Consider the following 24,633-nt stretch of genomic DNA (forward strand, 5'->3'; position numbering starts at 1 on the left):
AATACATATATCGTTGTACTTGTATCTATAGATTTGAATGTACGTGCTAAAATTACTAATTAAATATTGTGTAAGATAAAATTATTAAATACTATCCTATCTTGCATAAATCATAATCCTCTATATCTTTCACTCATTTTATTACTCAAACAAAAATAGTCGATCATCTTGTGCTATTCACTCGTCTAAAATCAAGCATAGTTGACATAGAAACAACCCAAATATATATTCAAAGTATAGTTGACACAGAAGCAACCCAAATATATATTCAACTTCTTTGATCCAAAACACTTATTTGATCCAAAACAATGTCTCATATGAAGAACTCCAAGACAAAGAAGCCCTTGGAATTATGCGTTCTTATAAACCTAACAATGTACATTGCCATAGCCTCAATCAAATTCTTCTCTTTTGCTTGTTTCAACGAATCCCTTTAAAATCTAAACAACAACTAGTACAACTGCTGCGTCGAAAATGTTTGTTGTTGGCACAGTTCATTTATAGTATAAGTAATTTATAATTTTGAAGTTGAATGCTTTTTTATATTATACAACTATAATAAAATTAGTAATATTTTCATAATTTTTTTTGAAAGTGTAATATTTTCATAACTTAAAAGATAACATTAATAATTTTTCTAACTTATACATATGATAGATTTCACTAATAATATAGTTGTTCAAATAAAGATAGACTTTTATAGTTGTATGTGAGTCAAATCAATGACCAATATCAATTAACAACATATTTTATCAACGATCATTATTAGCTAGTTAAAATATCCATCAAAATATTCATATATTTTCTATTTAAGGATTGTACTAAGCAAAAAAGATTTTCTAGAACTTTTAATGAATAATTTTTATTCATTAAGAAAATAAGTACTATATTTAATTGAGATGGATAGAGTATATTTTATCAACGCGGATGAGGACAATAGAGATACGAAGTAGTTGGATGATTATTTTGAGCACACCAAAATTTATATTCTTTTTCAGTGTGAATTTATATTTTTTTAGATAAATTTAAAACTAAAATGAATTATTTTTTTTAAGAAAGTAATTTATTTTTTTAATAATTCAATGAAAAATGAAATTATTTTGAATTGACATTTTCACATTCTTGCTTTAACGCTTCATAAAAAAATCAATCATCTTCATAAGTTCAAATTGTAATAACGAATTTAATTGTATTCTAAATTTTTTATTCCTGCTCACCTCGTATTTTCTACTGAAGAATTATGAAGTTAGTAACAAATATAGTAAATCACTTGTCTTGATTGAAAGCTGTTACTCTATAATGTCCTCAAAATTTTAAAGGTGAAAATTTAATCTTTTATGTTTGTGTATGCGAGTGACAAATTACTTTTAATAAACTAATTTGATTGAATATAATATTAATATTTTGAGTTATTTTGTTTAAACAATATAATTTAGAATATTTAGATGTTTTTGCCCCTTCCATACTAGAAAATATACACTCATATAGCCATATTGAGCATGAAATTCAATTTTCGGCCACCCATATGAAAAATACTCCCTCCGTCCATGGAAGAACTTCCTAGGAGGGAGTGGCACGAGTTTTAATAAAATGTTGTATAGTGTATTGAGAGTGGAGAAAAAGTTGTAAAGTGTATTGGGAATTGTGAAAAGATATTAATAATTTATTGTGTTGTTTTAATTAATGTTATTTGAGTGGTGGGAATTGTCTTAAAAGGGGAGTATTTTTTAAGTGGTGGGGTATTGTCCCAAAATAGGAAAAAGTAGGAAGTTCTTTCGTGGACGTCCCGAAATAGAAAAATAGGAAGTTCTTTCGTGGACGGAGGGAGTATAAATTATAGCCATTTTTTACAATTTCGGTCCAAAATACCCTTGACCCCGCAAATTCTACTCTATTCATCCCAACCTTGTACACATGACTCTCCCTTTGTCTCTTAAATGCCCCTTGGCCCGCAAATTCTACTCTACACATCCCAACACAATTGTTAAATCTGTAATACATACATTTACTAAATACTCCCTACATCCCCTAGAAACATGCATGGTTGAACGCGACACAAGTTTTAATAAAAAGTTATTTGAATTATTGATTGTGGAGAAAGGGTCACACGCTGAGGATATTATTAAATAAATTATGTGTAAATAGTATAAGTTAGAAGGGTAAAATTGTAAAAATTATGTGTGGAAGAGTGTCCAAAAATAGAATATGCATAAACTTGGAAGACGCACCAAAAAGAAAATATATGCATAAATATGGGGACGAATGAAGTATTTTATTTACATTTACTGAACATGTGTGGTCATTTTATACAAAAATATGTTACTAAAAAAAATTATGTATATAATATAACTATTAGTCTATTACCTATAAAATATTTAAGAGATTAAAAATTACTAATGCAATAAATTATAGTGCTATGATTATGTTATAATTAATTTGTTGAGATTTTAATTGATACACAATCATATGATAATCTTAAATTTCAAATATTTTACATATGTTGATTAAATATTCAAGTAAGAATAAATAAATAAATATCTGAAAGTCTATTGTAATCATAGATGTTATCAATATAAATATTTTAATAATATTATAAATATTTATTGAATAATTTATTTACATTTATCTGTATGACTAACAAATATAAAATATTTAAAAGATCAAAAATTCACTAATACTTAAATTGGGGCAACATGAAAAATTATAACAAAAAAATATTTCAGATAATCTTAAGTAGACAAAAATAACAAACAAAAAAGTTTTAAAAAATATTTATTTCTAAAAATAGTAAAGTGATTTTGGCAAAAAAATATAATTTACTATTTATATAAATGGTTGAGCTTTTATATATATATATAAGTGAGGAAAAGAAATAATGTAAGACTATATGCGTAAATTCAATGTGAAGTAGCATAATCCATTCAGCAGGAAGGAGGTAAGTTTAAACACCAGCTGCGTCGCATGTAGTGGAAATGTAATGCTCATATAGAGAGTGATATTTTGCAGGAACGTACTCCTTGAAACTGTCAAAGATCAAGAAAGATGCCTTAGTAAGCTTCATAATCATACCCATGGAGAAGAAATAAAACAACGATCTAATAAAAGATTCATACCCATGGAGAAGAAAGAGCCTGTCGGGAAGAGAAAACAATCTAGCAATTGACTGCAGAACATGCCCAATTTTCATTGCTTTAGACTTCAACGCTTTCATTAAGCCTACGAATTCTTTATATTCCGACTCAGTAAGCTTTTCTCGAACCTGCAAATTACAAATTTGTTCAGGCAATTTCTCTTCCAAAAATAAGTAACGTGGAAAAGAGAGTAGTACTATTTAAGAAGAAGAGAAGTGGATAGGTGCAATGTTATTAACATGTAAGGTACTTCACCTGGATGAGAAAAGCTGATCCCTTGGTCTCAGTGCTATTTTTAGATACAGTCTCAGACACAACATCCTTATGTTTCGTGATGTCGGGCTCAATGGTTCTTCTTTCTCTTAGATGTTCATCAATCAATACTTCTTTTTCTCGAGGATTGAGGTCACAGACGTTTTCTGGAAACTGCAAGTGTTCTTTCTTCACCAAATTGCTGAAATGGTTAGACTTTTCTTCATGTTTTAACTGATTAGGCCCGGTTATGAGCAACTTTTGTTTTTTCAGTAAAATAGGTGCAACCAGGTCAACAGCTTTTTCATCATAATCCTGCATGCTTCTCCCATCAATGATCGAAGACTCTTTCTCAGTGTGTGTAAGATCTCTTGAACACTTCATCTTCAAACCTTGAAGTAGCTTGTCTGATGTTAGAGAAGAGCGATTCGCAGGAAGTATTTCTCTCGTGTGGCTAGAAATACTGCCTCTTTTGACTTGTTCAGCAGTGAATACTGAGTCCAAGGAGCTAGTTGGATTGAATGTTGTCTTCTGGTTGTCGTACTTCAATGAGAAAACCATTACGAACACAATAAGGGCATCGATGACTGTAAAATATAGTTAAAAGTAATTTGAAGTGGCAAACTGAGATTACCTGGAGCTTTTCCAGGCGAATCTTATCCAAAGGCTGGAAGCTGCTCTGTGAAACTCCAGCACGTTCTGCAGCGACATATGTATGACTACTAAATATTCTTTAAACAATTTTCTGGGGAAAGTGGAATATTTCAATATATACTGATAGTTCAAAATAATACCCTCAGTTGGGTTCCATCTTTTCCAGTGACGAAATCTTTTTTGCATTCTAATCACATTTGGTTGAAAATATAGAGTAGATTGGATCGGATATTCGTACTTCAACTTCATCTTATCCAACAATTATTTCATAATTCCTCCAGGGGAATTCCTATGAAACTTTGTTCAAATGTTCACCTCGTATTTGGAAAATGTTATCTAGAAGAGAAGAGAAAGGCAAAGAGCAGAGAAACTAGAGCACCACTTCTGTTAGTCCTTCTGCTGCTCACCCACTTAATTTTCCCTTATATTTACTAATTTCTGTTTGCTGGTTTCTAGAGTTTACAAGTTCTCTTTGGTCATTCCATCTATTTTATATTGAACTTATTGCCTGGCTCAACTCCCAAATCGATTTCACAGCCTGAAGTCAAAATAATGCTTACTGTTTTTCACATAAACAAGAACTTGAGATTGTTTGCAGAGGAAGAAGCATAAGAAAATACTTGTACATTAGAAACACATAAAAAGTATATATATATATATATATATATATATATATATATATATATATATAAAATAACATAAATCACCTCGATCTTCATTTTGTGCATATTCAAGCTTTGGAAGACGATATGTTTGAACATCTCGATAAAATCGATTTAATGTATATACTACATCGCCAAATTTGGAGTAACACTGCAAATACAAATAATAACAGCATTAACTAGAAATAAAGAAATTGAATAGAATGAAGTGTGACAGACAAAACGCACTTTGAGATGGGGTCGTATCCATGAAGATATCTGAGACTGGCGATTAGAATGCGCAAACCTATTTATAACAAAGGAGAGTAAATTGTTAAGCACTTCTAGTCTGTCCTTAAAGATGTCTATGAGACATACTATAACCAACAATATAACTGACAACATAGATCCTGGAAATTCAAGAATTAAGACAACAAGAGAACATCTCAACGAAACACTTGATTTCAGCTAAAATGGTCCGTGTATTCAGCCATGATTGGTAGAAAATCATAGAAAGACCTAATGTGCAGACCTAATAATTCTGGATTATACACCAAAGCATAATGAAATACCTAGCATAAAATTTTAAAGAATTAACAAAGAAAAAAAATACTATTTTTTTCAGTTAAAAAAATAGTTTGCTTTTCAGAAAAAGTTTCAGGACCCAATATGCAAATGAATGATGAATTTCCTAGTTTTAAATTTTAAAGAAGATCAACCCGAAGGAATCCAAATTGTGTCTCTAATTGAGAAGCATAGCTCTTAGTAAAAACTGAAGAATGTCGGCAAATAATTTGCAACACAAGATGTGATGCAATCAGTGAAAAAAACCACCTCTCGTCGCATAAGATAATTGCTCCATAATCATGCCGATGACGAATAACTCGGCCAATGGCCTGATTTATAGCCCGTAATGTTTGCTGAGAATACCACTCTTCACCTGTGAGACCCTGTCCATTAACAATGTCAGTAGGTCATTGCTAAGGAAACGTGCGAATATGTGAATGGTATTGCTCCAGCTGTTAAGATGCATGCTACCTTGTTTATGGACTTCCGAGAATGTGTCTGATGATCCAAGTATTCACGTTTCAGGCGAATCTGTCTCAAGCAGTTGACACGGGAAATTTCTCAGCAGACATAATTATAAATGAAACAAATGGAAGGTATTTGACATATTTGACAAATATTTTATCATAACAAGTGCATTTTATGCATGAGGTAAGATAATGAAAAATCCAAAAATGTGTTGTCGAGATTATAAGGGACATTCTTGAATTTTCAACAAACAATATGTGCAGTTTCTTGCTCAAACATTGCATTTCACAATATAAAAGGTCTTTCGTTTACAAAAAACAAACAAATTTTGTTGATATAGAAAAAACAGTGCAACACACAAGCCACCCTAAAGTAAAAATGTTATCCTATTTAGAAAATACAAGTCCTTTTTCTACCTAAACCTGATACAGATAGGCTTTAAACTCATTATAATTTGACATCTACCAAGGTACTCTAAACTTTACTCTGTTATACACCCTCCCTAAATATTCCTCACAATTTAAAAAATCCTTCAATTCTTTTCAAGCTAGAGGATCCGCACAATGTTGAAAAAGTATCCCCCAGTAAGACTAGCCATTTTGCTAATGAAATTTCCCAAATTAAACATACAAAAGGAGAGAGAGAGAGAAGCAGTTTTATAAGTTTGTGAATGTTGCCTTTTGCAGCACATTCAGACAACCTACCGATTTGAAATGTGAAGGGAAAGTATTGTAATATTAACATTGCTATAGCCACAGATGCATAAGCACAAAGCAAAATAAGTTAAATAACACTTAAGACAAACCTTAGGATCAGTCACGGTGGCAAATGGCAACCCAGTGATGACCACAGCTCTGCCAGCATGGTCAGCAAAATCTAGTCCTTCACTCACCTACAAATATGATAGAACAAAATATCATGTTGCAAGGATGTTAATTGGGAAACTCAGGAATGACTTCTTGGGACTGAAGACGAAATATTTTCTACATATAATAAAAGTGGCACAAGGCTACTAAGAGTTTCTCAAAGAATAAATAGCAAACATTTGACCAAGAAAACTACTAAGCCATTCCAAGCTGCCTTGGCAGTTATTGCCAGCTTTCATGACATGTAATGGTATCTTGTATCATGTCACACAGTTTACTGATTAGTGATTGGAGCTTTAAATCATAGCATCTTAAACTAGCTAAACTCTTTGGTACTTTCCTTTCTAACAATGTTGCATAATACAGTCTAATGAGTTCAATACATAATTGCGCATGGGCAACCAGCCTGAAATTCAATTGAACCACAAACTAGTATCAGCATATAAAATGTGCACAATCAAGAACTATTTTTGTTACACAGAATATATCCATACCTTGCCACGGCACACGGCAAAAAAAACTGCGCCAGAGTTGGTTCCCTTTACCTTTGTCATATAATCCTGACAAAGGATGCAAAGAAGGGAGCTTAGCATAGAAAAAGCCTCAAACAAATAATTCTGCATTTAGGCAACTTACTTCAATCGCTAAAGGAAAAAGTGACGATTGCCTAGGTTCCACAACAGGTAATTTATGCTTGCAGATCCTTTCCCAAATTGTTGTTGGATTTGATAAATTTTGTTGATCCTGTCAATAAGAAGTTTGTTTAATAAAATATAAAAAACATTAATCTTGACATAAGATAAATTACCTTCCAGCAGCTGATGCATTGCTCCAAAAGGTAGTAAGATGGGAAAAATACAAGCAGTCCATCTGGTACAATTCGAGCAAAGTTGACTGACGCAAAAATTCCAAATTAGTAACTTTCTAAATTATGGTAACTAATAACTCAGCTTTGACAATCGAAAAGATCTAAAGTTGCATGGAGAATATTGCAAATGACTCGCCAGATACAACAAAGGGATTTGAGGCATATTGTATATAAGCTATCATACCAATAGCATTGCCCAACTCCGATTTGTACTCTATTGAACCACGATTGCGATATGAAGAATTGAATGAATAACCAGATGGCCCAACCGGTGCAACCCCAGCCCATATTTGATTTCCTGATATTACATGAGGATTCTCCAAACGGATAGGGAATTCTCTACAACAGCAAACAGCTAATGAATACTTCTCTATTTGGAAGCAACCATCAACATGATTATGAGAAACAGTTTCATTCAATAATACTCACAACTTCAATTCTTCTGCAAATGAATCCATTGGTGATAATGTACCAGATGTCAAAATTATAGATCTAACACCAAGCCTGGAGAATTCTTCCATGGCAATTCCAGGATTGAAGCACCACCAGCTCAGAGTCCTAGAAGTTTTCCCTAATTATGAATGTTGGGGTAAATTCATAAGCGTTAATCACAATGCATCATATTTGCAAATAAGTGAGCCAAAGCTACAATTTAGAAAGTACAGGATGAAAATCTATTTTCCTCTTCATTTTCCTTTTCTGATTTACAAAAATCAGAAAACTCTGATATGAACTTAATTTTCAGTATAAGAACATGTACAATTTAGTTGAGAGATGGCAAGAAGATATCACTGTGCATATGCATGCACAAATTGCTGAAACACTTCCTTTGAAATTGCATCACCCATGCATAGACACCTTACACATGCATGTATGGGACCTATCCTTTTTTAATTTTAATATGTCACGCACATTCATTAACAAACTCGCCAGCTATATAAGTAATAGGCTCCAGTTATTTGTGTCCACCAGATATGATAGTCCAGTTCAAAAATTAAGTTTTCTAGGAAAAGTGGAAAAGTAAGAATCTTTAATCATTATCTTCATTCTCATACATTAGCCTAAACAACATGCAGTATAACGCTAGAATGTGATTGGATGCATGACGGAACCACAGGAACAGTTTCAGTGCATTCTTCAGAATTTAATGGTTCTTTATTTTAAAAAAGAAAGCCAACACTTTTATGATTTTGACAACCTTTTAAAATAATCCTTGTATAAAGCATGTGATAAAAAGACAACAGTTGCACGAGACATTAGGCAAAGTTAATTGCCAAAATTCAAGAAAAAGCATGGACTTCAACAAACTATATAATCAAATATGTGGGAATCATAAGGCTCTAAAATGATCTCCATCTTTTACGTAGAAAGGAAATTCATAGACTACCTCTAAGGGAATCATTAGAACTAGCTTCGACTTCCTGGACGTGAAGCTGTCAAATGTCAAAGCAATCAATCACAAAAGAGAAATGTCTCAGGAAGACGGCATGAACAAAAGTACAGCTTGTTACTTGGCTTAAATTATGTGAGGGAATCAATTGATATAACTTACACGATAATATTGGGCATGAGCAGTACAATTATTCTTAAAAATCAGTCCAAAGATATCACCTATGCTTTCAAGCCTGCAAACTGTACCATTCATTTTATGTGATCCTCCACTTCCAGTGACATTTCCATCTGAGGGAAAAGTCAGAAGATTTAGATATCAGGGACAGTATCACCAACGGAACTTAATTTCACATGTTAGAGTATTCAAAATGGCTTATTTAAGAAAAAGGAGATAGCAGGAGAGATACAATTGTTTGCATACATTAGTTCACTGATGATTGGTTATGTTTGCATAAATTTGTGAAACAAGCTTCAATCATGCTTGGTTATGTTCTCATATTTTTTATTTTCCAAGAAAGGTTTAGGAAAAGATTTCATAACAGATCCCTATGTCGGGAGCATAACAGATAATAACAACACCTAGGATAAAGTATTTCAAAATGAAAGACCAAAGGCAAAATGGGGGTGCGCTGCTGGCATTGGGTATTAACAAATTGTGAAAATGTCGCAACCTAAGATTCCAAATATGGCGATCTCTGTTACTGTTTGCATTAACACGAATAACTAACAGAGTTCCCAGACCAAAGCCCATGCATAGGAACTATTTGTAATTAAAAAAAAAAAAAAAACTTAAGGCAACACATCCCAATATAGTCACAACAAAGTTATAAACTTGAACTGTAGAAATGTAGTGAAAGATCCTGGCAGTCCATGGTGGTAACCAATGGAGGTACGTACCTTCTTCAAGAAGTTCACATGCTTTCTCAATAATACCCATGAGCATGTTGGCAGTTTGCTGGGTGATATTTAGCTCAGACAGCAGCTCATAAATGTAAGGCCCGTCCTTTGTAAAACCTAATTCCTTGGATGCAATTGGCACCTCGGCAATTCTCTTCTCAAGCTTCAAAAGAAGTGCTGCAGAACACCGTAATGAATATATAATGACCTAAAACTTGGGAATAGAATGTCATAGATAATAAAAGCAAGAAAGAAGAATGAGGCCGGAAGATCCAGTGTTACATGCCATACCCATAGTATAAAACTCTACCATATAATGATAAAGGCAGAAAATTAAATCTAGATGAGAAACACACATACAGGTCCAGGATTAGGATAATGACAAATTTGATATCCATGAATCATTCATGAGGGAAACATTAGGTAAAAGATCTGATATACCTCTAAGAATAGCAAAATCATCTGGACTACAAGATTTATCATTAGAAGTGTCCCTCCTAGTAACCGAAAGATCAATGCAGTTTTTAGCCTCTGATATGCAAGCTGTCAAAAGACCTGAAGGCAGGTCAAAAGAGGCAGCTTCAGCACATAAGCTTTCCTGCATTAGAAAAGAAATTGTCATCAGTGAAGCTTGTAAGACAAAGAATGTTCACATGCCACCAACATATAGTATAGTATTACTTGCAATCTCAAAAAAATTATGGTTGCATTCAGATAGAGGATTTGATAAATGGGAGGATATGGAGGACTTTAAGTGAATATATGTCTGTATGAGTTAGGTAACTCAAAAACTGGATCAATACGGGACACCAAAGATTTCAAATCAATCAAAATAAGAAGTTTACCAAACAAGTTCAATGTATTTGTTAAGATGAATTTGAAATCTCTAAAACAAGATGTATTTGCGGACTGATGATAAGATGTAAAATGATTTGGGGAAAATGGCGTGCTCCAAAAGTCAAAGAGTTATACGTACTAAGTTGTGAGCTTCATCAAAAATAAGGATGCACTTATTCCAGTCAATCTTTAGAGATTTTCGATTCCCACGATCAATAAGATAGTTGTAAGGTGCGAATAAGATGTCAACATCCTTATGAAGCTCCCGTGATAGGTAATAAGGGCACCTAAGATTGAGAATAATCATTGTTAAGTTTAACTTGATCAATTTTCTGTCAAAGATAACAATAGAAGGCAGAAACCATAAACCTACGATCCCGAGCTTTTTCCAATATTGACCAAGTCCTCAATATCAATAGGATCATCTCCAATACCAGGATTCTTCTTGACAAATTCTGAAGAGACAAGGAAGAAAGTAATGTATACAAATTGAATAGCAGTTATTTGCATCACAAATATACTGTATATACCATAAGTTGTATTGTCGTAAACAACGGCCTTAAGAAAGTAATATGGAAATCATATCTTATCAGTTTTCTTCAGCATGTGACACCATATCTATTATACTGAATATTTATGTCGGGTAATATAGCTCTAATCGCTCCTATGCCTAATAATTTACAGTCATAGTCATATATATTGGACTGCAATATAATAATCTAGATAGTTGGAACGGTGTCTTCCAAAAGATAACAACCAAGCTTACTATTATAAATGAGGATACTGATGGTCTATTAAATATGATGCCTGTCATGCATGCATTTGAACGATGCCAAACTAAGGCATACCTGCAACACGCGAAAAATTAGCACAAAATCGTTTTGTGCGCTTTTTGCATAGGGCATGGCAAGCATTTGTTTGCGCCTTTCCACGAAGTAGACTTACTTGGTCGTGAATACACAATTGCTCTCGAGATCCTAACACCACCATTTTGGGCCTGAATATTCACATATAGTTAATCTACTATACCTTTGTACAAAAATACTCACATATATATGAAATGCATTCGACATTCTCAAAGAAAGGTTGAATGAAAAATTACAAGTCCGGTATGTTTGGTAAGCATTGCTGTTATAAGAACTATCAAATTTACTCATAAATACAATTAAACAAAAGAAAATGACATTGACCCACAAAGGAAAAACTACAATATGTGTTCTGGTTAGAGCTCCCAACAACAGTGGAACCAAAATTTCATCACCATTACTCCGATGACTAACATACTTACAAGCTATCATCAGCTTGATGCAAACCTATTGTATCCCAAGCCATTACTGACTTGAAATAAAGGAACTAGGAACAGTGTGATAAAGCTTGCGGCCACTTCCTTTTCTACCAGCTTTGTTCAGTCCTAATGTCAATCAAGCGGCTATACCTCGAACTATCTTTCCATCTTAGATGAACCTTTATATTTGAAGTACTATCAATAAAAAGGCTAATATGTTCAATCTTTAATAGTATATAGTTTGAAGAAGAGCCAACAATAATCACTCGTACAGAATAATTCCAGGTAACAAATTTTTCACTACTAAAACAGTAATGCCTGATCAGCAAATTTTGCGGATGCAGATTTTGTTTCTCCAAGGACTTCAAGATTTTGATAAGACAAAGAAGCACATACTTATTGGAAGAACAGGGGAGGGCAAGCATATCAATGATTCAATATACTATAGTACCTATTCAGCCATTCATCAGGCATGCAGATAATTTAAATATGTTTAATGTCACTTGAAAGCATATCCAAAAAAAATCTTGGAAACCCATTCTCCATAGAGAAGTTTCTAAGCATCAACCTTACAAGCGCTTATAACCATCAGTGACCAAAAACAAAGAACAATGTAGTTGGAGCACAAGCAGGGGAGTAGACCAGACCTGTAGTTGGACCTCTTCAACTCTTTAACCACTTGCTTAATCTGGCTGTGGGTGCGTGATGTGTAAATTATTGTGGGAAACTGAGAAGATTGGGATTGCGGTAGATCTTCATCTACAGACTGACTTCCTCTGATGCTACTTTTATCGTTCCGGCCTCTAGAAAACTCGCCAAAACTTCTCCTCCAAGCTAATGTGGCGCATAGAAGGCATAATGTCTTTCCTGTTCCAGTTGGACTCTCTAATAGAGCATTACTTTTCTGCCGTTGTATAAAATGAAACAGAATTAAATCGGTGGTGAATGGAATCTTTAGGATATTGCATGAAACTGCTATTGACATTAATGAACAAAACAAGTATATATTTCAGGATATCATCAAGCAAACAACTATGGGGCTAGTAAATGTAGTACAGAATTAATATAATTTGTGCTAGAGAAACACCTCAATGAATCAAATAAAAATTAAAGCAATATGAAATGATATACTCGTACAGACTGTCTTTCCAGCGATGGAATGAGATCCCTAATGACGAACATATACGCTCATACTTCATTCTATTAAAGGGGTTTGGAAATGGCTGGTATCTCTTCTAAAAATATAAGGGCTTGTGATAATTATACAGCAGCGCAACTTAGCAAATGGCATAATTTAAAAATCAGCTGAAAATTTGTCAAGAAACATTTCTTTCAGCAGCTAAAATGCCATAAACTATTTCATCGCGAAATTGGGCAAGAAGCAATTTTTTCACACAACTAAAGTAAATGGATAGAAAAAATAAAAATAGAATCTTTAACTTTTTCTTTTATAAAGCACAAAACGTGGTGTGATTTAACTCCATATGAACATATGATACTGCATAAAACCTGCCAATAATCGAATTCAACCGGATGTTGGATTAGTCAATTCAACCACACCCCAGCAGTAGTCAGTTTTTATACAATTTTACCAACAAGTTATCATATTTCCATAAGCAAACATAGAATATTGAAGTCCTTATCTTCTAGCAAAATGTTCAGTGAGACCTCCTCAATCAATCAGAGAAATTGAATAAATAAAAGAAACCCGGAGCATGGAGTTTTTCATACGCTTTGAAGAGATTCGATGACTTTTTCCATGTAAACAAGCTGGCATTCATACGCCTCGTAAGGAAAATCCACATTGATACCCCTAATATTGTACGTCGGCATTGCGAATTCGCAGACACTTCTCCTCGTGGCTGTAGAATCGGATTAATTAATTTTGTTCTTGATGAAACCCTATATTACTACTCCCAACCAAAATCCCCAATCGCGTTCTTCCATTTTCCCGCCATTTTTCTGGAACGACTATATTAATCTGGCTCGGGGCCCAACATAACTTGGGCCCCCTTCGCTCGGGCTTGACAACGGCCAGCAGGCCCGGGTCAACTAGATGGCTGCCCACTAATATTTTGTATACACAATTTTTATTTTTATTTTTACTTGGACATTTATTTTGAATGATTGATATTTAATATGGATATATAAAAATATCATTAGTCATCTACGACATGTTTTATGCACAATATATGGGATAATAACATTCAGGGGCAATGGTGACACGAATTTTAAGAAAGTTTATGTTGTTTATTTAGTGGGTGAATAAAAAAATTCATAAATTAAAAAAAAAAAAAAACTAATTAAGTTATTGAATAAAAAAAGAGGCCCAATAATTAATCAAATCATTACTAAAAATAAGACATATATATTTTCATGAATGAACGAATATATCAAATTATGTCTTATTTTCGTAACCGAAGGGGATATAAGGTATCTATAAATACATTCTCCACTAATAAAGGGTTGGTCCTCGCATAAGCTAAGAGTGCGATCGTTAGGGATAGAAAATGCCTCATATATAAAATATCACTCTTCATTTTTTATGCTCCATTAAAAGGGGTCATATAAATTTGACTTCATTAAGTAATTTCTTTTTTGGACGTCCTATTTATAATGTCCCAGCCCCCACTCCCCCCCCCCCCCCAAATACTTTATCTACTATATATCTCTTTTTTCATTTACTTTATTTCTTTCTTACTCTTTTCACTATTCTTTCTATGTCTCTCCTTATTTACTTTATCTTTCTCTTACTTTATTTACATTTTCTTAATTTGCGTGCCTATTTTTTGGGACATTATTATTGGGCCGGAGAAAGTATAAGATTAATTACATATAAATTATTGAACTTCCAATAAATTCTCATTTTGCACATGAATTTTTAAAACTTTACAAAAACTGTTTAACTATTCATTTTGCATATGTGCTTTTTTTCGGTCAATCATTGCATATTTGTAAGGGAATTTATAATTTTTTCTTTATTTTATTATTTTTTAATTATTAAATATGACATTATTAAAGCGGTTGCTACTACCGGATAAGGTGACAAAGTATCACTCACATATTATTAAGGTCTCAAGTTCAAATCCCCCAAATTTGACATTATTAAAATACCTCTAATTTTTTTAAAAAAACCATATGGGACCCAGTGTACCTTCACTGCGCCATGTGTGTTCGCTACAATTATCGTGAGACTTACATCTTTCATGAGAACGTAAGAACAATGGTTTTTATTTATAAAATTAATGCATTCACGTTAAATTTTAATTCACTTGAAAAACTTATAATTTTTGCTACCTCCAAAATTCAAACCTAAGTAATGTATTAATCTATCAAGACGATACATCCATCGTATATATTCACAATCAAATGACTGAGAATGATTCTCAATTCTCTTTTTTTTTTTTTTGAGGCGATTCTCAATTCTCATTTTATGTAAGGGTTGTCATTAGAACTCCTTATTTTATAATTATGTTTAATTGAGGGGTTAACACACAAAACTTTCCATAAATCAATGAAAAATTGCAAAGAAGAATAATGATTATTAATATTTATAAAAAAAATGCAATTAAATCGACATATATTTTGCGGAGATAATATAATTGTCGTCGCTTTAGCCATGCATGAAAATATAAAATAAGGACTGCAACATAATGCAGACAAGCGCGATTTTGGTACGAGAAACGTCATTATACATATAAGATGCACTATACTTTTAAAATGAAAAGTTAAATATATTTAAAAGGTCAATTTAAATATAAACTCTTAATTCGCTCTCATGACTCAAGCTCGTACTTACACTTGTATTTCTGGGACGCCATAAACTAGTAAAATATAAGCATCAGTCGATACAAGATTCCTAGAATAAAAATGCATCTATCTATTACTCCCTCCGTCCCCAAAATAAGTTCCTCTTTGGGGACGGCACGAGTTTTAAGGAAAAATGGTAAAGTGTATTGATAGTGGAGAAAAATATGTTATAATTAGTATTGGGAGTGATGAAAATGTGAAAAAGTGTGATAATTAGTATTGAGAGTGGTGAAAAAGTGAAAAGTAAGAATAAATAAAGTATTATTAGTGGTGGGGTAGTTGTCCAAAAATAGAAAGAAAGAAAGAGGAACTTATTTGGGGGACGTCCCAAAAAGGAAAAAGAGGAACTTATTTGGGGGACGGAGGGAGTATTAAATAGAATACATATTGAAGAGCTCTCCTTCATTCTCTATCCTATGTGGCACTCCCACAAGTGAGTATTTTGATCATTCTCAATTCTATATTATATGGCATTTTTACATCTTTTCATCCATCCCACATTGAAATTATCTTAAACTTCATCAATTCATAATCTACATAAAAGGCTCAATCTTCATGTAGACATTAGGCCATCTATTTTTTTCACATTGATATTATATTTTATCATTGGAGAATATAGATAAAGAAATACTTATAATATGTATTTCAAATAAATAGTTTTCCACATATTTTTGTAACTTCAATAGATTTTCACATTAAATTTATAATAAACTTCATAATTCAAAATCTAAAAAATCAAAATTAAATTTCAATATTTGTAAACCTAAATAAAAGTATAGATGTTTCCGAAATAAATAGGTTCTTAAACTGAACTTGGTTAAAGTAAATAAAATGATCGTTAGATATATATTAAATAAATAAATAATTTAATTTAATTTGATCATATTAAATAAATAAGTTCTTCAATTTAATTTGATCATGTATATAATTTGAAATAATCCTCATTTTCACATTAAACTCATAACCTAAATAAAAAGCTTAATTTTCATTCATATTTTAGCTTTTCATCATTCTCACATTAATATTCTATTGAACTTAATCACTATTTATTTGAAATACATATCATAAGTATTTCTTTATCAATATTTTTCCATAATTAAATTTTATAGAATATCAATGTGCGAAAGATAGATGGGCTAATGTATTAATGGAGATTGACCATTTTATTAAGGTTATGATTGATGAAGTTTAATATAAATTCAATGTGGGATAGATGAAAACAAATGTATAAATGTCATATGGTGTAGAATTGGGAGTGAAACTAATTTATATTTGTTTCACTCATTGACCCACATTGAATTTATACTAAACTGCATCAATTCATAACCTAAATAAAAGGTTCAATCTCCATGAATATATTAGCTTATCTATCTTTTCCATATTGATATTCTATTAAATTTAATTATGGGAAAACCTTGATAAAGAAATACTTATGATATGTATTTCAAATAAATAATATTCCATATTTTTTTATAGTTGCAATAGTTTTTCATATTAGATTTATACTAAACTTCATAATTCGAGTCTAAGAAAATTATAATTAGATTTCAATATTTGGAAGCCTAAATAAAAGTTTAGATATTCTCAAAATAAATAGGTTATTGAAATGAATTTGTCGTATAAAAAAATAATACTTAAATGTATTTTAAATAAATAAGTTATTCAATTTAATTGGTCATATAAATAAAGAAAATGATACTAAGATATATACGAAATAAATAATTTCTTCAATTTAATTTTGATCATGTTAAATAATTTGAAATAAACTTCACTCCCCCACTAATCTCATAAAGATATATCTAGATAAAAAGCATAATCTTCATTCATATATTAGCCTTTCATCTTTCGAGTTTTTGTTGAGACAGATGATCAGTTAAGATTACAAATTATATTTAGTTATCTATATATTTCCATAACTTAAATAAGTATGAGTAGTAGTGGGTATTACTATAAATTGGTCCTCAATCAAAATGTGTAGTAAATAATTCTTTATTAGTTTTCAAACGAATACGGGTATGGATTTATAAATTCAAAATGGGTTTAATCAATTATATAATATCCAAATATGTACATCAAATTTGATTTTTTATATTTTGTTATTTATCTATGTACTATATCAATTATCTATACATATTAGAGAGCTCTCCACTATTCTCTATCCTATGTGGCACTTGTGGAAAAGATAGATGGGCTAATGTATTCATGGAGATTGACCAAGGTTATGATTGATGAAGTTTAGTATAAATTCAATGTGGGATAGATGAAAACAAATGTATAAATGTCATATGGTGTAGAATTATTTTCATCTATCCCACATTGAATTTATACTAAACTTCATCAATCATAACCTTAATAAAAGGGTCAATCTGCATTAATACATTAGCCCATCTATCTTTCCCACATTGATATTCTATAAAATTTAATTATGGGAAAACCTTGATAAAGAAATACTTATGATATGTATTTCAAATAAATAGTATTCCATATTTTTTTTATAATTGCAATAGTTTTTCATAGTAGATTTATACTAAACTTCATAATTCGAGTCTAAGTAAATTCGATGGGATTTTAAATTTAATTGATAAGCTAATATATGAATAAATCATTATGAGATTAATGTGGAAATGAAGATTTATTTTAATTCATAAATATGCATTTCCACATTAATCTCATAATGATATATCTAAATAATTTGAATAAATATTAGCTTATCTAAATTCATAAAATTTTCAATTTAATTTTTCATGTAAAATAGTTTGAAATAAATATGCATTTCCACATTAATCTCATAATGATATATCTAAATAAAAGGCTTAATCTTCATTCATATATTAGCTTATCAATTATCATCGTTCCCACATTGATATTTTATCATTGTGCATTGATCTTTATTGAACTTCACCATGAAAAAAACATAAATAAAAGGATACTTTTCAGATGCATTTAAAATAAATAGATTCTTCAATTAAATTTGGTCATGAAAAATAATTTCAAATAAATTATCATTCTCGAATTGATCTAAGACATGCTCATATATATTGAATCTCACAATTCACAATTTAAATATAATGATTATTAAACTTTACCATTTAAAAATCTAAATAAAAAAAATACTTAACTTTGAAAAAATAATAAAAATATATTTAAATATATTTGAAATAAATAGGTTCTTATTGTTTGAAATTTTATCTAGATTATTAACTAATTATTGTTTGATATTTTATTTGTTTATATACATATTTTATAAATTTAAACAAATTCGAGAAATTAGTTGATATTATTATATGGGTTTAGGACGAGAATAAGTATTAAAATCATCACATATCTAATAGGAAAATGGAATACTCCTGTGTGGCATCACCATATTTTTGCATTTTTATTTATCCTAATTCTCTAAACATTTTCATATTTATTCATTCTTATTTATCTAAATCTTCTCATCGAACATTGATTTTTTATGAGATTTCACCAAAATAAAATCTATATTGAAGGATGTTCTTACTCTCCAAATCAAAAACCCACATTTAATTGGTGAAGTGATTGAGATTAATACAATTTAAATTGCAATAAAAGTTGATCAAATTTATTTAGTTGAATAAAAAATTATTTAAATTTTTAAAAAATAAATACTTGTGATTAAATAAATTATTTCTTCATTTTAATTTGGTCATGAAATAAGATATTTTGCATAAATTTTTCATGAAGATTGATTTTTTATGAAATTTTACCAATTGAAATACTAAATAAATTGATATGATATAATTTGAATATCACATCAATTTTCTCAAGCCTTAGACGAGATGATTCTCACAACTTAGTTATAGTCTTTCAAACTTCAAATAAGATGATTCTCACGAATCAGTTTTATTCTTTCAAACTCCAAACAAAATGATGCTTGAAACTCAGTTATGATATTTTAAGCTCTAAATAAGATGATGCACAAGTGGTGATTTTTTAAGCTCTATACAAGATGATATTTAGAAGTTATTTATAATCTCACAAGCTTCAGAATATAGAATCTCACAAGTCAGCTCTGATCTTTCAAGCTCATAATGAAAATGATGTTTAGAAGTGAATTATGATATTTAAAGCATCAGATAGTGATGTTCAAACGATTGACGCATTCAGGCATAGTATTTTAGGGTCTAGACGAGATAATGCTCAAAAGTCAGATATCGTCTTTCGAGTTCTTGATGATCATGAGATGAGATGATGCTTAGATGAAAAATGAGATCTTAAATTAATTCTTATCCATCAATATATTAAAAATGTACAAAATTTATATAAACGGGTATTTTTACTATTCTAACAAAAAGTGACATTTAATTGACAAATATAATTAAGATTAATATAATGTAAATTCTATTACATCAAACTAAATAATTAAAAATTAATTATATTATACAAAAATAATATAAATAATTTAAATTATAATTTAAAATCCCGTCGAATTTCGACGGGTTATACACTATTTAATGAATAGTAACACTAACACATATACTCTTCGATACTATAAACTACTTAAACAGAAGTAGAACTATCAATTGATGCTATATTATTAACTAAAAATCAAATATGGTTATATAACCTATAGTGATGAAATTCGATAATCATTTTAACACATTTCACAACGTTGGTTAACAACATCATGTCCATGTAACCAAATAAAAGAGATAATATCACATTTTTTTACATGAGAACACCCATAAATTCATTTTACATATAGCATGCAAATTAATTTACTATGTTCTCAACAAAATATAAAGATTAATAATTAGAAACCGGTCAGGAGAAAAAGCCGAAGGTGTCCAAAATGGTGGTGTGGAGCGGGTCGCTCAAATGGGTGACCCAGTTGTTGAGCGGTCCTTTTCCGGTGGCGGCGGCCTGGACGGCGAAGCCCAGGAAGCCCACCATGGCGAGGCGGGCGTGCTTGATCTCGGCCAGCTGGAGCGTCTCCTTCTTCTCCGGGTCGGCCGCCAGCCCCAACGGGTCGAAGTAGGACCCGCCCGGATACAACCTCTTCTCCGGGTCGAGCTCCGCATTTCTCTGGAACTCGATGTACCCGATCACAAGCACCTCGATCCAAATCAATGTGGTTATTGTGAAGGGCAGTGGCTGCCCTAAGTACGTCGATCCCTCCACCAGTTCCACCTATAAAGTGAAGTCAAACAATCCAATATCTCACATCAGTCAAAATTACGATACTAACAAACTTTACACACACTAATCTGACATAAGCTAACCCAGAAAATATTCCTAGATAATTTTCTTATAATTTGATTTGACGATACAAGTTATGGTACAAGTATTCAAATAAAATACGGATATTTTCATGATTTAAGTAAAATACATGCTTCTTATGAATTAACTTATGCTTCGTCGTAAACTGTAACCGACCTTGTAATAAATTATAAACCACAAAGCAAAAAATAAACATGCATGACTGAAAGCAGACAGTATCTTACTTTGCCGGCATCCTGCCAGGTGACGCCGGTGAGCCACTCGACGGTGAGGGCGCCGAGGGTGGCGAGCATGGCCCACCTGCCGTGGATGAGCTCGCATTCCCGGAACCTCTGGAGGCCGAAAACCTCGCTGTAGGGCTGAAACGGCGTCGACTTGACGTCGTCGACCTCAGTTCTGGTGCCGATGATGTCTCCGGCCAAGTTCTTGGCGAGGTTCTGATCCAGCGAGTCCAGGTCGAACTGCAGGTACTCGGCGGGCTTCCCGAGCCCGAACGGGTCGAAGCCGTAGTCGCCCACGAGGGAGCCGTCGAGATATTCCGGCGCCTTGGCGCCGGGAAACCACAGGGGGCGGTCGGTGGTGAAGTTCTTGGCAGCTTTCTTGGGCGCGGCCTTCTTGGAGCCGAATCCGAAGCGGGCCTGGACGCGGCCCGAGCCCGGGTGGACGTCGGCGAGGCGGGTGCCGATGAAGGAGGAGGCGGCGGCGGCGGTGGCGGCCATGGTATGGAGGTTGGAAGTTGTGGGAGTTGGGAGATGTGGTGATTTTGCGGTTGAGATATAGGGACGAGGGTTTGAATGTTTGATGATCGAGATCGAGATTTTTTGGAGAGGAGGCGAATTGGGGGCGTTGGATTGGGGGAGTGGATCGATCTGACGGTGGAGGGGGCCTCGCCCTTATCTGATTCTTATCTACACTGAAATTGAGCGATCTCAATTGGTGCTGAGGTGTCTGCTTTCTCTCTCCTATAATCTCACTTCTCTATCTTCTCTGATCTTCATTCTCACAGTCACTCTCTATTTTGATTACGGTTAAAATATACTACTACCATTAAAATATTTAATAAAATATCTACCATTCAAATAACATCAACCTTGGCTTTCAAAATATTACTATCTCCATCCATAAAAATACGTCGTAACGAAGGGCAGCATAAAATTTAAGAAAAGTTAATTATTTACAATTTAATGAGTTGAAAAAGTACCCCAAATTTTTTATAAAATATAGCGAATTAGTGAAAAAATTGACTCTACAAATAAAAAAATCATAGGTCCATGAATATCAAAAAAAGGGTTATGACATGTTTTAATTTGTTGACGGATGAAGTATATGTTATCAACCAGTTTTACTCATTTGCGATGCACAAACATATATACTTAGGAAGCATTTGGATTGATGAATGAGATAAATAAGATTGATAGGATTAAAGAGGTGGTTGAATAATCCACTCAACTTTTGAGTGATAAATAATAACTTGATTTGATGATTATTTGCGGGCCGAATTATCAATCACGAGTTCAATCATGCAATGATGCAAACCAAGTACTTGATTATGGTGAATTATTTTATCAATCATGTGTGTTATCACTCAAATCAAACGCCTTAGTTAAAATAGTAAAAAATTAATTTATATTTTTTAGGAATATAAAATTAATGAGTTACTTATGTTATACTCCCTTCCTTCCACTTATAATGGCACATATCTCTATAAATGGGCATACACATTAGAATAAAGTGTTGAGAATGTAAAATGGATAAAAACAACTTATTTTATGTAATTTATGTGTGTGTAGTTGGTAAGAACTATGTACATACTATACTTAGTAATTGCCATTATAAATAAGATGAATTAGAGCATTCATTTGATGGACGCATCAAAAAGGAAATATAGAAGATACTTATTTTTTTTGTGGACGGACTAAAACTAAATCAATAGTCCAAAACATATAGGCATGCTTTAAAGAAAATTAATTTATGTTCAAAAAATAAAAATAAAATTATAAAATACAACCCTAATAAATAACACAAAATCTCATGTACACCCGCTTGCACGGTACACTTGGGTCGTACCCGATCCAGATCTTGACCCGCATCTAACTTAACTAGACTATCCTATCTGAATGTCAAGTGTTAGTGTCATTTCAATATAGTGTTAGTGTCATTTTCGAAACAGTGTCATTTGTAAAACAAAATAGTGTTAGTGTTATTTTTGAAATAGTGTCATTTGTAAAACAAAATAGTGTTAATGTCATTCCAAGATCGTGTTAGTGTTAGTGTCATTTAAAAAAAAAATGGTCAAGATAGTTCAATTGGGTCAGAATCCAAATCGGGTACAACCCGAGTATACGATACACCCGAGTGTACAGGAGACCACCTCAATTAATAATCCCTAAATTTAGATCATAATTGTTGCGCCGCTCATCTTGTTCTTGTGATTTCTTCTCCAAATTTCGTTCTTACAATATTTATCTCTCATTCTCTATTTTTTTTTTGAGCAGAAAAATGGAGCAACTTCATTGAACCGGTACCAACAGTACCAAAGAAGTACAAAGGGGAGAGAAATAGATGAGAAAAGGAGAACAAAAGACAAACAAAAACATCCAGCCACTCAAGTCTCTCCAGATGAAGCTGCGTTGAACCAACTCCTGAAATCCTCTGATGATTTCTGCACGTTATGGATCGTCATCCAACTCCACAATCTCGACTTAAGCTCAACAATCATCTTGTACGTATTCCACTCGCCTAGTTGGAATTTGCACTCATTTCTCAATTTCCAGATACTCCAAATAACTCCAGACCGCACACCAAGCAGGAAACGTTTTTCTTTCTTACAACCAAGATTGATGAAGGCGTTAAAATGGTTTTTTACCTTGCACTGAAGTACCGTTTGCTTGCCAAGCCAAGCAACAACCTCGCTCCACAGTTGGTAGACCTTATCACAGCTCAAGAACAAGTGATCGGCCGTCTCGATCATTCTCTATTTATCTAATACACCATTATTATACATTTTATATTTAAATCGCAGCAACAAACATGCAACACATAGAGAATACAAATTAATTTGAAAATATAGCACGTATAATCGTTGTTCATGAATATGCTTATCAAATGCATAATTTGATATACAATGGAACTAAATGCATGCATAATAATATACTTCCTTGCTCCCATACAAATATTTCAATTTCAATAATAGAACGTTTCATTATAAATGTCTTATTTATTTTTTGATAAATAATTAAAGGACTTAAATTCATTAACTAATGATCATCAGCTCATCCACCTTACTCCCTTTATAGTCTATACCTATTTTTAAAATAATACTTAAACAATCTTTACCAATCCATTGTATCTACTAAATGCATTTCTCAATTTTTGTGCCCAAAAATAATGAAATATTTACCCCATGTTTGATTAGGTGTTTTTGGAGACTATGTTTAGTTTGCAAATGAGTTAATCATTAGCCTTACTTGAGGGTAATCCAATCAGCCAATTTGTTACCCCTCAAAATAGAGGAGAAACAAAAGAAAGAGAATATCTTACTAGTGATTCATTTTTATTATTAAACCAAACACTCGATAAAAGTAATAAGTATTGTTATCATTCCAATTCTTTATTTGATTTCATTTCCTTTCTATTCCTCTGGTTGAACCAAACGAACACTTATAATGAAACAAAGGGAGTAATATTTATAATATGTATATCAAATGATAATAGTATTTTTTGC

General features: G+C 32.2%; 2 protein-coding genes across 3 annotated transcripts; both read right to left on the bottom strand.

The window, feature by feature from the left end:
* Window positions 1-2,873: 2,873 nt before the first annotated feature.
* On the bottom strand, window positions 2,874-13,819 carry LOC130992404 (regulator of telomere elongation helicase 1 homolog). 2 transcript variants are annotated; one of them, XM_057917022.1, is made up of 23 exons: window positions 13,590-13,819; window positions 12,506-12,762; window positions 11,422-11,570; window positions 10,947-11,028; window positions 10,713-10,860; window positions 10,178-10,334; window positions 9,737-9,913; window positions 9,000-9,127; window positions 8,835-8,880; window positions 7,877-8,018; window positions 7,632-7,786; window positions 7,388-7,473; window positions 7,216-7,323; window positions 7,074-7,139; window positions 6,519-6,605; window positions 5,717-5,776; window positions 5,513-5,628; window positions 4,928-4,985; window positions 4,745-4,850; window positions 4,018-4,082; window positions 3,387-3,926; window positions 3,114-3,259; window positions 2,874-3,023 (listed from the first exon to the last, which is right to left on the bottom strand). In XM_057917022.1, the coding sequence occupies exons 1-23, from the start codon at window positions 13,689-13,691 to the stop codon at window positions 2,942-2,944; spliced, it is 3,063 nt and encodes a 1,020-aa protein (XP_057773005.1). In that variant the 5' UTR covers window positions 13,692-13,819; the 3' UTR covers window positions 2,874-2,941. The 2 variants fall into 2 exon arrangements, with proteins under 2 accessions (XP_057773005.1, XP_057773006.1); XM_057917023.1 differs by lacking the exon at window positions 13,590-13,819 and having other exon boundaries at window positions 10,943-11,028; window positions 12,506-12,645.
* Window positions 13,820-20,262: 6,443 nt separating this feature from the next.
* LOC130992405 (chlorophyll a-b binding protein CP29.1, chloroplastic-like) lies at window positions 20,263-21,946 on the bottom strand. Its single transcript, XM_057917024.1, has 2 exons — window positions 21,134-21,946; window positions 20,263-20,819 (listed from the first exon to the last, which is right to left on the bottom strand). The coding sequence occupies exons 1-2, from the start codon at window positions 21,626-21,628 to the stop codon at window positions 20,454-20,456; spliced, it is 861 nt and encodes a 286-aa protein (XP_057773007.1). The 5' UTR covers window positions 21,629-21,946; the 3' UTR covers window positions 20,263-20,453.
* Window positions 21,947-24,633: the final 2,687 nt, after the last annotated feature.

Source organism: Salvia miltiorrhiza, chromosome 7, assembly GCF_028751815.1.
Source record: "Salvia miltiorrhiza cultivar Shanhuang (shh) chromosome 7, IMPLAD_Smil_shh, whole genome shotgun sequence".
Classification (NCBI taxonomy): Eukaryota; Viridiplantae; Streptophyta; class Magnoliopsida; order Lamiales; family Lamiaceae; genus Salvia; species Salvia miltiorrhiza.

What these genes read in the sequence shown, in the direction of transcription:
- LOC130992404 (XM_057917022.1), bottom strand. Translation starts at nt 13,691, where the DNA reads ATGCCGACGTACAATATTAGGGGTATCAATGTGGATTTTCCTTACGAG. An exon ending in TAATTTTTCGCGTGTTGCAG is followed by an intron (nt 11,029 to 11,421) that starts GTATGCCTTAGT and finishes TTGTCTCTTCAG; the next exon opens with AATTTGTCAAGAAGAATCCT. An exon ending in TTGCCGTGTGCCGTGGCAAG is followed by an intron (nt 6,606 to 7,073) that starts GTATGGATATAT and finishes TCATATTTGTAG; the next exon opens with GTGAGTGAAGGACTAGATTT.
- LOC130992405 (XM_057917024.1), bottom strand. Translation starts at nt 21,628, where the DNA reads ATGGCCGCCACCGCCGCCGCCGCCTCCTCCTTCATCGGCACCCGCCTC. An exon ending in CCTGGCAGGATGCCGGCAAA is followed by an intron (nt 20,820 to 21,133) that starts GTAAGATACTGT and finishes TTCACTTTATAG; the next exon opens with GTGGAACTGGTGGAGGGATC.